The 14490-nt window shown below is 36.1% G+C and overlaps 1 protein-coding gene across 3 annotated transcripts in view; it reads left to right on the top strand.

Moving 5' to 3' along the window:
• The window catches only part of Pka-R2 (cAMP-dependent protein kinase type II regulatory subunit), a 431144-nt gene that overhangs the window by 273899 nt on the left and 142755 nt on the right, over positions 1-14490 (top strand). For all 3 annotated transcript variants that reach the window (XM_090400102.1, XM_090400101.1, XM_090400103.1), the window contains exon 2: positions 3537-3569. In XM_090400102.1, coding sequence (XP_090256228.1) covers positions 3537-3569 — 33 coding nt within the window. The remainder of the gene's footprint in view (positions 1-3536; positions 3570-14490) is intronic.

The following is a 14490-nucleotide window of genomic DNA, read 5'->3' as shown; positions in this document are numbered from 1 at the left end:
TCAATGATTAGCGTATTAGAACTTAGCTGTTGACAATAATGAGTGAAAATGTTAGATCATTTTGATGATATTAAACAAACAAAAATAATTTGTATTTCTGATAGTTACTTCCCATATCCAGGAAACTGTGTGGTCATTTTTGTTCTGTTTAGGCAGATGTAAGAGTGCTTCACAAGGCTCTAAAAATCATTCATGTTTGAAGGAATAAAGATGCAGTAAAGTGATTATTTTGTTTCCAGTTAATTTGGTAATCTGTGACGAAGGTGTAGCCTGCAATCTATAGCTATAAACAAGAAATCCTGTGAACATGTCAGAGTGATCAAGAATGATGATTGTCTTTTCAAGAAGGTAGAATTACAAATATTGAAACAGAGATATATGACAACTAATCTTTTTTTTTGGGGGGGGGGAGGATGTATGGAACTTTGTCTTTTATACAATATGTTGAAATGGATATTGGACACCCCTATTTGGAATGAAACATACTGAAGCACATGAATAAGCCAATGATATAACTTATCTATTCATAATTGCATTATCAAAAATCAACTGTAGTCACTGGTATCAGCTAAGAGAAGTTCAGGAAAGTCATCTCAATTCTCAATCAAGATATACACAGAATGAACCAGGGTGCCACATACTGAAGAAAAGAAAATAGAATTAACAGTTCAGGAATCCTAAACAAAACATTAAATATTTTCAAAATAAAAAATAAATGTTAATTTGGATAAGAAGCTCTCCAACTTACAGTGTGGATAAGCCATCATTCCAGTTTAAGATAGGATAATGTAAGAAGTCTTCTGAGCTCTCCTTGAATATATTCATGTTAAATCAATTTTTGTACATGAGTGAGCATCTTTCCACAGCATCCTATGTTCCGTGTTACAAGTTAGATTTTATAAGACTTACAATAGTCGATGTAGCCTTGGTACTCACTAATCCTTTTCTCTGCCAAATGATCAATTTGTCTGAAATATAAATGATGGCAATCACACAGGCAATAAACTCCAGATAAAAACAAAGGTGTGAGTCTATTCTTAGGAGTGAGCAGAAACTTAGAAAGTTTATGGGCAGATTACAAAAGAAGTAGTAAGATAGTAAAATGCCATTTTCTCTTGCCCAACATATATGAAATAGGACCTGTTCTCTCTATAGTGCTATCCCTGAAAGTTGGCTTATAACAATCAGTAACTTTTATCAGCCATCTCCCAGGGATCCACAGCCTATATTTATAGGCTGTGGAGCATATCTGTAGAGTTGCATCAAGGCAGCATCAGAGGAGCAAACAGTGTAAGCTCAAATATTGTACATCTGGAAGGATGATATACTGAGTCTTGTTGGTACCTTCCAGAAAAAGTTTGTTTACTGGAAACCAGAAGAGGTTGAAGTGAGGAAGTCTAAAAACAGCAGTCATTTTCTTTCTCCATAGTAAACTTGATGTGCAGATGAAGGCTTCTGATTTTCTGTAAGCATGTGATCAAATAAGATTCAGGATAAGGCCATAGTGGGAACTGAATTAATTTTTAATCTGTCTTTCTGCTAAGTCTCCTGAGCTGTTCTGTTCTTGTTTTCTCTTGCATTTTACACCTGCCTTAGACAATTACCAGTTGTTCAGTGAAGCAATTGTTGATGAATTAGCTTGCATAGAAGAAGGAATACATGATTCAGTCTGAAATATATTTAGTTTTATTATTATTACCAGAGAACCTCCAGGCAGTTAGTGGCTCATCGAAGAAGGGCAGTATTACCCACACTAGCTATCATAACTCTTCTGAAATTCATTCAGACTTACTGCACTAACCACTTCCAAAGACAGTCCATTCCAATAATGTACCACTCTATGAGAGAAAAAATCTATGGATGCCCTCTCATTCTCTTACTACCTTCCATAAAATAAAAATTTCCATCTAATGATATACTAGATGGCCCTTTTAGAAGTTTGGCAGTCTCTATATCATATTTAATTATTAATTAAATATGGTATAGAAAATTAAATATGGTCCAAATACCATATTTAATTCTCCTTTGCATACTCTCCTTTTTATTTGCATCACCTCAGAAACTAGATCTATGCACAATAGTTCCAGGTGTGGTCATATCAAATCTTGTAAAGAGGCAAAATGACTTCCTTATCATTACATATCAATGTTTGCTTCAGTATTGCAATTATCCTCTGAGTTGTATTCACAATCTTTGCTGTATGGCTCCTGAGCTTCAACTTTTTATTGTCTAAAACTCTAAGATCGCTAGCCTGATCAGTTTCTTCTAGCACAATCCCACCAATATAATATGCCATGGGATATCTAATCATATTATAATAACTTGACTAACATTGAACTGATAGTGATTTTCATATGGCAACAGTTACAGCCTATTCAAATCATTCTGCAAGTGCTGCATGCTAGTTATATTGTGATTATTTTGCCTTTCTTTGCATGATCAGAAAGCTGTCAAACGCTTTCCAATGTTACTAACATAAAGATTCAATAATAATAGACCAAAGACTGAACCCTGAGGTCCACCACTGGTCATCTTATATTATATCAATTGTCTGTCAACTCATTTCTGTATGCAAGTGCCAATTTTGCCAAAATCCTCACTATCACTCCAGAGATACTGATAAGTTGATAGTTACTCATCATTCTTTGCACCACTCTTGTGCCTGCTATCTCCTCCATATGCACCTGACTTTTTTTCATCCAGTGTAAAGGTAGCATTGATTATGCAACATGGGATTATGTGGGATTATGGATGAAAAATTGGTCCACACAAATATTGATAGCTCTTACCAAAACAGACACTCATTAGTTGACCAATATCTTCTGCACATCTACCATCTGCATACCATTTACATTTGTTCTTTCTTCTGTTTGCAATATAATGATAGAATTCTTTTGGAATGTCTTTAATTTGTGAAGCCAGTTTCTTTTCATACTCAGACAGCTTTCTCTACAATACTGTAACTCTTCTGGCTTACACCTTACAATTTTCATAACCGACATCATCCTTATGCACAGGCTATTCCCGATGTATTATTAGAATTATATTATTATAGTATTAATAACTAGTCATTTATATCTTCATAGCACTTTTGTTCTTTTTTCAGTGTGTACCTGCTAAATGTTTGATATCAGTATTATTATTATTACATGAAACCTCCAAGTAGTCCAAGGACTCGTTGTGGGAGGGCACACTACCCCACTCAAGTCATGTCATGTTTAGTTTTCCTGTCAAATAGTATTATGCTCTGCCAGTAGTTCAGGTACTTTAAGTTGCTAAAAGTATCATCAGAAAAGCACTGGTGCAATCAAAAAAATTTCATTTTAACTTTTTATTTCCTTTTTTTCCCCCTTCTCTTCTATAGTTAATATTATTTACAGTGTATGAATCCTGTGATCAGCATCTCTTTTAAATTTTTAAATAAAGTGTTCTTTAGCCTATATATATATATATATATATATATATATATATATATATATTTTTTTTTTTTTTTTTAAGAATAACTGCTGAATATATCCTTATTTTATTTATTTCAGAACCTCCAAATCGCTATGCAAGACGAAAATCGGGTAAGTTAAATTTCCCCCCTTATATGCATCTCTTATTACATAATATAAATAATAGGAGATATCTCTCTCTACTACTACTACTGGAGAAAAATACATCCAGCTCACTAAAATGAATTTGAAAAATAGCTAATGTCGAATATTACCAATTATTATTCTTATTGGCATTAATTGGGTACTTCATGGGGTACTCTGTAGCAAACAGGCATTGAGCAGTAGTGGGCTGCTAGCACACTGTGCTCGCTATGAGAAAAGTCTACTTCTCACTCAAGGCTAAATCATACTCATGCAAGTTTCACAAATGATGCCGCATAAAGGTATCATCCTCCCCAATTGTGAAATTCCTAGTAATTTATCTGCCAATATTCCATAATCCTGGTATCATCTTAGGTTTTTGAATAATAATCCTACATTCAGACTGTAAACTTCTCTTACATTAGTACTGCCAGTAGCACCTGCTCTTGCACTAGATGATGAAAGTCCATCTCTACCTAAAGACATTTGCAGACATCCATCAGGGAAATTTGAACCTACAATCTGTTGGTTGGAGAGTGGAGATATTATGCACTCATCTAACTGGCAAGCATAGTTATGTGCCTCTACACCTCAGTTGTTTTTGCATTTCTTCAGATCAGATCTGCATGCAGTGGTCTAGATGCACTTGGATCAGTCTTTATAAAAATAAATAAATAAATAAAAGTAATAGCATGACTATTTCTGCTCATGAATATTTTTCTCAACACAATTATCATTTTCTTTTCTACTTTTGCAGTGTATCTCCTGAAAACTCCCTGTTCACTGTCCTATCTATTTCTGGAATGCACTATTAGAAATCTTTTCAGGTTCTAATAGTTCCAGCATAATACACATTCTTTAGTAGCTTCAATACAAAATACAAAAAACCTCACTTGACAATAATAAATTGGCAGCCATTCTTTTCTCCCAGTGTTACTGATCTTTTTAAGTCTCCTAGAGAAACACTACAATCATTCTTTATTGCTCTAGTATACATTATCTAATCAGAAAACAACCACACATGCCCCTTGAAAGCATCTGCAGTATCATTAATATACAAATTAAGAAGCAGATGTCATTTGATATGTCTCAGACAGTTAATTTTCTATTCATAATATTAGTCATGTCATGCAGTCATTATCAGGATTTTGCAAAGTCCAGGTGTATCATGGTGCAACTTACTCATTTCTCTTATCCATCTCATTTATCACATGTATTATAAAATGTAATATAATGTCAAGACTTTACTACTTTTTCAAGACTGTACTACTCCTCCAGAAATACTTACAAATAGTCTATAATTTGCTTTCCCTGTTTTGGCACTCCTTATGTAATGGGTCTATCTTACCTCTTTCCACTTTCCTACACCACAGAATACTCAGATCAACTTTATAGAAGGTACTGGAAGTTTCTTTGCTCATTTCTTAATGAAACACACACATGCACGCACTGATCTTCCATGCAAACCTACTTGTCTTTTACCTAGTTAGAATTAATTCTTCAGGATTTGGTGAAGTCTTTGTGGCAGTATAGAGTTTTACCCTATTTATGCAGTATTAATCCTCAATCCCAAACCTGATTTTTGACTTCCATGCTGACCACTCACCTGAAATGTTAATTAATTTATTGATTATTGATTATTTATTTGCATTTCAACCTTAGGCATACTAATGATATTTTTTAAATTAATGAACAGAATTAAATGCATCATCACTGATTATGTGATATACTGTAAAGTAATATAAAAAAAGTTCTATTTAATACAGTAATGATAGAGTGAATGAATATTTTGAAGTTATTAATAATAATAGAACAATTGTAGAAATTGTTAACTGAAGCAGTATTGTCAATATGCATGAGTGTAGTTATAACTGTAAGAAAGAAATTTCAGAATGCAGTAGCTCTGCACTTTAAATGGATTTGAAATTCTGTTTTGCTATCCATTTAAGATGGATAGGAAAACAGAATTTCAAGTGGACAGGTCACGACATGAGAATATATTATGAAAGCAGCAGTGAATGTATGTATGGGGATGGCCACCATAGGAATCAGATGGAATGGGTACTTGGGAGAAGGGGGGGGGGACGACATCAGGTAAAGCTGAGCCCAGTGGAGTCTAGAGGGGATAATGCTGGGTATAGAAACAGTGGCATTTTTATGCTTTATGCAAATGCCAGGAGTATCTGGAATGTAGGAGAGGAATTGGTGGCGCTGATAGCATCAGCCTGGCCAAAGATTATTGGGATCACTGAGACATGGATGACAGAAGTGGGTATAATAACAGAAATAGAAGTAGCAGGGTACAGCATTTTTCAGCAGGATAGGAAGGGAAAGCGTGGTGGAGTACTGCTTATGATAAGTGATGACTTATGTCCTGTAAGAGTGGAGGCTTTGGAAGGCAGTGACACTGATGATTTTGAAAGCATATGGTGTGAGGTAGAGGTGGCAAGACAGGATATTTAGTGGGGTGGGTGGGTGTTGCTACAAACCAAGGAGCACAGAGGGCAGGGACAAGGAGATGTTTAGACAGTTGATCTTGGCTAGTGCAAAAAGAATGATTGTTATGGGAAATTTTAACTACAGCAGTATAAGTTGGGAAGAGGAAGATGCATGTAGCAATAAGGGAATGGAATTTCTAGAATTCTCGAGATACAAATGTCTTAGGCAACATGTAACAGGAGGTACAATTGGTTCAAGAGTTTTGGATTTGGTCATAGCATCAGAAGAGTTGATAATAAGTGAGATATCTCTCTCACCAGTTGGAGAGAGTGACCATGTGGTTTTGACTTGGAAGATGAATAGACATGCAGGAGTATCAAAGAGAAGGGAATGTATGTGAAATTATAAGGCAGGTGATTATAATAGATGTCAACTCGGGGAAGTTTCATGGAGGGAGGAATTGAAAGGCTGGGATATCATTAGCTTGGGAAATTGTGAAGGAATATTTGTTAGCAGCAATAGTAAGCTGTATTATTCCACAAGTGAAGAAGAGGACACAATTTGGAGTAAAGTGGATGACAAACAATGTTAAACAGGAATTGCATGTGAAAAAGTGGTTATGGAGGAGATATAAGGAGACAGCTGAAGAGCAGATGCATGAAGAATATAAGACACAGGCCAGGAGAGTGACTAGTATGGTAAGGAAGGCGAAACAGGAATATGAGAAGGAATTGGCCCTAAGATCCAAAGAAAATCATAGGGAAATTTTTTAGCTATGTGGCCAGTAGGAGGAGAAATGATTGTGGAAGAATGACATTGTGGGATAAAAATGGGAATAGAGTGACTGATGCAGAGGACATAGTGGAATTGTTCAATGAACATTTTATTGGAATATTTCATCCTGGAGGAGTAAATTTTAATACTAGAGGGATAGGTCAGGTTCGAGGTTTAGAGGTGCAGGAGGAGAGTGCATGCCAAATACTGAGTACTCTGGATACCAGTAAAGCTGTTGGATTGCATGTTATTTCACCACAGGTTTTGAGAGAATGTGCTAAAGAACTGACAGCTCCTTTGACCTGGCTTTTCAATGAAAGTCTGGCTACAGAAAAGGTGCCCAGAGAATGGAAGGAAGGTAAGTTAGTGCCATTGCATAAGGGCAGAAGCAGACTGGAAGTGTCTAATTATAGGCCAGTTTGTGTATCATCAGTAGTAGTAGTTAAGATCTTGGAGAAATTAGTGAGGGACCATATACAGCATTTGGAAGATGAGGGTAATGTTATCTGTGAGAGTCAACATGGATTTGTGAGGGGGTCACTCTTGATTTAGTAATATGCTAGCCTTTTATCATAAAGTTACAAGAGCAGTAGATGAGGGAAAGGCATATACTGCCATTTTCTTGGATTTAGCAAAGGCATTTGACAGGGTGCCACATGATAAGCTGATATTTAAGTTGCAGCACATGCTTTTGGATGTCAGGTTGGTCAACTGGATTCAGGATTGGCTGTCCGATAGGTATCAGAGAGAGTTGTGCATGGTGGGATCCCACTGGGCTTAATGATGGGATCTATATTGTTTACCCTTTATATCAATGACATTGTCAGTGGATTGCAGGGGGGATATTCAGTTGTTTGCAGATGATATGAAGCTGGTAAGGGTTATTAGTAATAGTGCAGATGTAGTAGCCCTGCAAGAGGATTTGAATGAACTAGACAGGTGGGCAAATGAATGGGGGTGTCAGTTTAATACAGCATAATGTGAGGTGTCTTGAAGTTTGGGACACATCAACGGGAAGCTGCATACTCTATTGGAGGAGCTATACTGGAGGAAGTAGGGAAGACAAGAGATCTGGGATTCATGATTGATAGAAACCTGAAATTTGGGGGACATATTGCGGTGGTGGTGAAGGTAACACGTAGGATTGCTGCAATAATGAGAAGGAAACTGACCTGTAGAGATAAGAGTTATCATTCCATTGTATAAGACATGATCAGACCACACTTAGACTATTGTTCTCAGATTTGTTCCCCTGTATTTGAAGGAGATAAATTAACTGTGGAAAGGGTAGAAAGGCGAATAACAAAGAAAGATGGTTTCAGGACTGTACAATGTTAGTTATGAGGATCGGCTGAGGGAATGTGGACTGCAGAGTTTGGTGGATAGAAGAATGAGAGGTGATATGATTGAGACTTTTTAACTGTTGAGAGGTGGTTACAGGGTTGACACTGGGGATTTCTTTCACTTGGTTGAACAGCGGGAAAGAGTGATGACAAGGGGCATCCCTGGAAGTTACGAAAGGAAGCTGTGAGCAAGAGAGTGAGGAGTGGTTTCTTTGAATGGAGTGGTTGAACTATGGAATGCATTGCCTGATAGAGTGGTGAGAGCGAGAATGGTCAATAAGTTTAAGGAGTGGTATGATAGACTTTGTGTTTCCTAGGAAGGATCTCCTGCGATGAGTCTTTTGACTCCATGAAGGCCTGAATAATAATAATAATAATAAAATGATTTCTTAACTTCAATACCTTATCCACTATGATATCCAGATCCTTATAACAGATGGATATAAATTGAATGGGAAGGTACCTCCACTGAAATTATTTCCATTCAATTTATATTCATCTGTTTAATTTCTCCAGATTGAATTTTAATTCCTTCTTCGAGTCTAAGATCATTCTGAAGAGGTTCTACATTTGAACAATTTATTGCTCTTCCCAATTTTTCATCATCAGTAAAGAAAGAAATTTTATTTTTAATACATGAACCTAAATCATTGATAAATAAGAAAGATTCCCAAAACTGAATTCTAGAGAGACTGCTCCTAAAACTGTATCCTAGAGGCTTCCTTTAAGCTCTTCTTTTTACGTCCTGTCTGTCGTCCAATTCTTATTGATTTAACTAAATCGCTGATATTCGTTTAATGCATCTTGAATCAGTAGGTTCATAAGTAGAATACTGTCAAAGGCTTTACTGAAATCTAAGTAAATCACATCGTAGCCATTGCAGCAGTCTGTCTCTCTCATAACCTCTTCATAAAAAAATTAACAGATTTTGCAAGATTGACTCTTTATGCAACACGTCGTGTACTAGTCAATAATTTGAGAGCAGGTTTTTTGCAAGGATGATGGTGTCCACAGAGAATTTAAATATATTTAAGGCATGGTATGATGAGCTGTGTTTATGACTGGGGGGGGGGGGGGGGCTCTCATAATGAGTCTCTAACTCCATGGAAGTCTGGGGATAATAATAATAATAATGTCAAGGATGTACTGGATACAGTTCCAATTAATTTCTTCCATTAGCTAGTCAGTAACTTCTCTGAGACTTGCTCACCTACAGTCTTCCATTTGACACTGGAATCCACCATTAAGTAACAGCATTATCTTGGAAATATTATGTTATTAACAATGATTTCTAATCTTACTGATTCATGGAAAATAATCATAATTCAGTTATTATTCTTCACACATATTTGTTTATTACAAAAAAAAAGAAGAAAAAACATTCAATTCCTATCTCTATCCTTATTTGGTGCTAGATATCTTACAGTATTCACAAGATTTCTATCCTGTGTTACATCTGTGAGTATGTTTGCATTATTCCATCTTCAACTGCACTTTCTTCTATCTAAACACTCAGCAATTATTAAATTTTCTCTGACACCTCAATAACATCATTTAAAATCTTACCCATGCTGTTTGACTGGCTTATATATATATATATATATATGTATGTGCAAACTCTTATAGCTGGTCTTGACATTCCTAATCAACTGTAGCTGCAACCTTAGTTTTACAATCTTGAATTACTGATTTAGTTAATAAGTTTTTTTAAATAGATATTGTTCCCTTTTTTTTTTCTTTCTTTCTGCAGATTTTCTTAAGAATTTAGTGATTTTCCAGACAACTCAGATTTTGCTTATAAACTTATTTCTCAGGATAAATTTAAACATCTGATTATGAAATATATCTTTAGGTTTCCCATTTACTATTAATATTCATTCCATTAATTCCATTTTTATGCATTCTATTTATTTTACCATATCCTTAAAATCAGCTTTTCTTAAAATTCCACTCTTGTCTGTTTCTTATTACACCTTTTCCCCTTAATTTTAATTCCCATATCATGGTTAAATAGTCACTATCATACAATAGCTCTGAGTAACACTTATAACAATTTCTTAGTTCCTCTCATGTTAATAGTAAATTTAAGACTATTATCCTTAATGAGTTCACATACATGTTTCTTTAGAAAACTATCTTGAATTGACTCTGAAAATTACTTTAAAAATCAGTTAAACAGATGAGATAAATAGTGACAGAAGAGTGGTAGAAAATATTCAAGAGGAATGCAATCAGGAATATATATATATATATATATATATATCAGTACTTGAGGTAGAGAAAAATTATCTGAAACCTGAAATGTGAAAAGGTAGCTGTAGTAGATTATATTATTATTACTATTATCAAGGGAGACCTCCAGGGAGTCAGGGACTCATCAAGGGAGGTCACATACTACACACACACACACATACTAGCTATCATGCTCGTTCTTGAATTCATTTACACTGCTTGCACACACAACATCCAATGGCAATCCATTCCGATCACGCACCACTCTATGAGAGAAAAATCTAGCCCCTCACTCCCTTCTTAGCAGCATTCATTCTCAGCTTCCAAGGATGACCTCTTGTCCTTTCCCCAGCCTACCTAAAATGAAAAATTCCATCAACTAAAATCCTGTATAACCTTTTTGCTACTGTCTGCTGCTTACAAATTCTCAATCTGTCTTCATAACCAGTATCCCACAATCCTGATATCATTTTTAACACTTTCTTTTGCACTCTCTCTCTCTCTACTGTATTAGAATAATAAATGGAAATGAGGAGACCAGACCTGTGAACAATAGTCCAAATGAGGTTCTTATCAAGGCCTTGTAAAGAGGCAAAATGACATCCTTATCTTTACATGTGAAAGTTCATTTCAGCATTGCAATTATATTTTGAGTTGTATTTGCAGTCTTTGCTACATGACCCATGAACTTCAACTTCCTATCTCCTAACATTCCAAGATCTCTATCCTGATCAGTTTCTTCTGACATAATCCCACCAATATAATAAGATATTGGATATCTAATCACACCAAAAGTGCATGACTTTACATTTACTGACATCCATTTTCACATGTCCACAATTCCAGCAAGTACTGTATATCAGCTGCATTTCTGATTACCCTACCTATCTTTGCATCATCAGCAAATAGCTGTATGTCACTAGTCAAATCTTTCCCAATGTCATTAATGTACAGACTAAATAACAGTGGACCAAGGTCTGACTCTTGTGGTACACCACTGGTTATCTTAAATTTTACAGACTCCACTTTTCGATATCTGTTAGTCAGCCATCCTGTTATTTACGCTAATATTTTATAATCCAAACTCATATTCTCCAGTTTATGCAACAGTCTACCATGCTGTATTCTATCAAAAGCCTTAGCAAAATCCAAAAGTATCATGGTGTATCCGTTCCCCTTGTCTAGTTCAATGGCAACGTTATTATAGAATGTGTGCAAACTGCTAAAACTTGACCTTTCCTTAGTAAACCCATGCTTTTCATTGCAGAGTAGAGATTCTCTTCAACCCATTTCTAAATGCAAGTCCTAACCAGTTTTCCAAAATCTTCACCACCATTCCTGAGATGCTGATTGGTCGATCATTGGATATATCGGTCTTTGCATGCGATTATCATACATTCTTTCCATTCCTGTGTGAATCTTCCCTGTTCTGAGACTCAAAGGAACAGCCAGTCAGCTGAACACTCTTTTAGTACTCATGCTGATATATCACCACCCCTATTGCTGAAGTTTGTGCAACAGAACTATTCAAAAAAATATTCAACTAGAAATTCTCATACCTGGAGTTTTAAAAAGTATAACAATAGCTATACTGCATAATTCAGCAGGCTTGGTTAAAGCACTCCTAGTAACCCATTGGTAAAAAAAAAAAAAAAGAAAGAAAGAAAAAGAGAGAAATTTCTCTACTCAGTTCCAAGTAAGAAAACCGTGCAAGAGAAATGGAAAATGTGGAAAATAACAAGGTCAGAAAAGATTTTTACTTTAAGATATATAGTTAAGAAATGATGAGAATAATATATTTAATGCGAATCTCACATATTAAAGAGTGGAGAAACCTATTATGTACTGTAAATAAACCTCTATGGATGACCTAAGGATTAGATCATTTGGGAACCCTGTAGAGACCACACAGAATTTTTTCAACAAACTTCAGGCCCCCAATAAGCAAGGTGATGGTTTCGCACCAGGATGAAATTCATTTTCCAGTATTTACAAACACTCAATCATAGTGGCATTCAAACTGTCCATTGTAGTACAGAAGTACTACAATGAACCAACCAAACCAGCAAAAAAGTAATAAGGAACTGTATAAGTTTTGTCGATCTGTAAAAGGCATACCTTATTGGGTCAACAAGATGTGAAGAGGAAAGATATTCACATTGCTATAATTATATGAGGTAAATATTACATATAGGATAGTGTTTTTTAAACTACAAGTTGAGACACATAGTGTGTCGCAACCAGTAGTTTTTTTAATGAAATAGAATAGATAATATCAGAGCGAATCTCAGATTTTGGAGTTCTAAAACACTCGCATTTAAACACGCATACAAAATCAAACTATAAAACACCAAATGGATGCCACGCTTACAAAAATGGTGTTTAACACTCACTAACATGAGTGAAAACAACATGTACTTATATGTTAATAAAATCATATTTGATATTAACTTTGTTTTTACTTTATTATATGTAGTTTTATGAAACTTTTCTTTCAGTTTAGTATATGCTGTATACATGCACGCGCGCACACACACACACACACACACACACACACACACACACACACACACACACACACACACACACACACACACACACACCTGTCTGGGTAACAATGTAAAATATATGCCTTATTGTGGGTCTTATTTCAAAAAAAGAAGTTTGAAAAACACTGGTATAGAACTCTACATAGTTTATGTTGAAGTTGTGAAGTTGTAACAGCAGTTAGATTTGAATGATGTTATTATTATTATTATTATTATTATTACGGGCAACTCCAGGGAGTCATTAGACTCATCGAGGGAGGCCCCAAATCATTTTCATCACAACTATTCGACATTCATACAGTATCTATCATACCTCGCCTTAAACTCATTCACTGTCACAGCATCCACCACAGACTCAGGGAGCGCATTCCACTCATTCACTACTCTAAAAGTAAAGAACCCAGCTCTAACACCTTTACTAACCACACTTTTGCCCAGTTTCCATGGATGTCCCCTAGTCCTCCCACAACCAGCCCTGTTCTCAAAAATATCTTCTGAATTAATTTTATAGAAACCCTTCAGTAATTTGAATGTCTCAATCATATCTCCCCTCCTCCGCCTATCAACCAATTTTTGCAACCCACAAATCCTCAACCTGTTCTCATACGGTTCATTCCACAGACCTGCTATCATCTTGGTCACTCGCCTCTGGATCCTCTCCACCTCCTCCCCATCAAGAAGAAACCTAGGTGACCAAATCTGAGCACAGTAGTCTAGATGGGATCTTATCAAGGCTCGATACAGAGGAACAATAACCTGCTTGTCTCTGCTTGTCAATGTATTCTTCAGCAACCAAGTGATTTGATGAGCTGATTTGGCCACTTTTGCAATGTGTCCCCTAAATTTCAATTCCTTATCTACCAACACTCCTAAATCTCGTGCCTCATCAATTTCCTGGAGCACGGTTCCACCAATGCAGTAAACTGCCGCCAATCTTTTCACCCCAAAATGCATAACTTACATTTTGCCACATTAAACTGACATCCATTCTCCTTAGCCCAGACCTCCAATCTATCCAAATCATCCTGCAAAATTTTGATGTCATCTGCATTCACTATTGCCCTACCCAACTTCGCATCATCCGCAAACAAATGAACTGTTCCTCTCAGATCTTTTCCTATATCATTTATGAACAAATTAAACAGCAGTGGTCCAAGAACAGATCCTTGTGGCACACCACTAGTCACAGGCCGTCTTGTGGACTCTACTCCTGAGTAAACCACTCTCTGATATCTCTCCGTCAACCACCCTCCTATCCATCTCACCAACCCTATGTCCATCCCCATATGGCCCAATTTACTGATTAGAATTCCATGTGGTATCTTGTCAAAGGCCTTGGCAAGGTCCAGTAGAATCACCGTAAACCCATTACCCTTATCCAGTTCAGCCGTCACTGTTATAATACGTGAGCAAGTTACTGAGGCATGACCTACCCTTCACAAAACCATGCTGTCCCGGATACAGTATCCCATTTTCTTCTATCCAATCTTGTATTTTCCTCTTGACTATTTTCTCTAAGACCTTGATAATGATTCCTGTTATGCTGATTGGCCGGTAATTTTCAACAGCAGC

The sequence above is a fragment of the Typopeltis vanoorti genome, chromosome 11 (genome assembly GCF_054136105.1).
Source record: "Typopeltis vanoorti isolate ZY-2024b chromosome 11, IOZ_Tvanoo_1.0, whole genome shotgun sequence".
Classification (NCBI taxonomy): Eukaryota; Metazoa; Arthropoda; class Arachnida; order Uropygi; family Thelyphonidae; genus Typopeltis; species Typopeltis vanoorti.
Note: the sequence above shows the minus strand (reverse complement) of the source record. Positions and strands in the feature narration are given on the sequence as shown.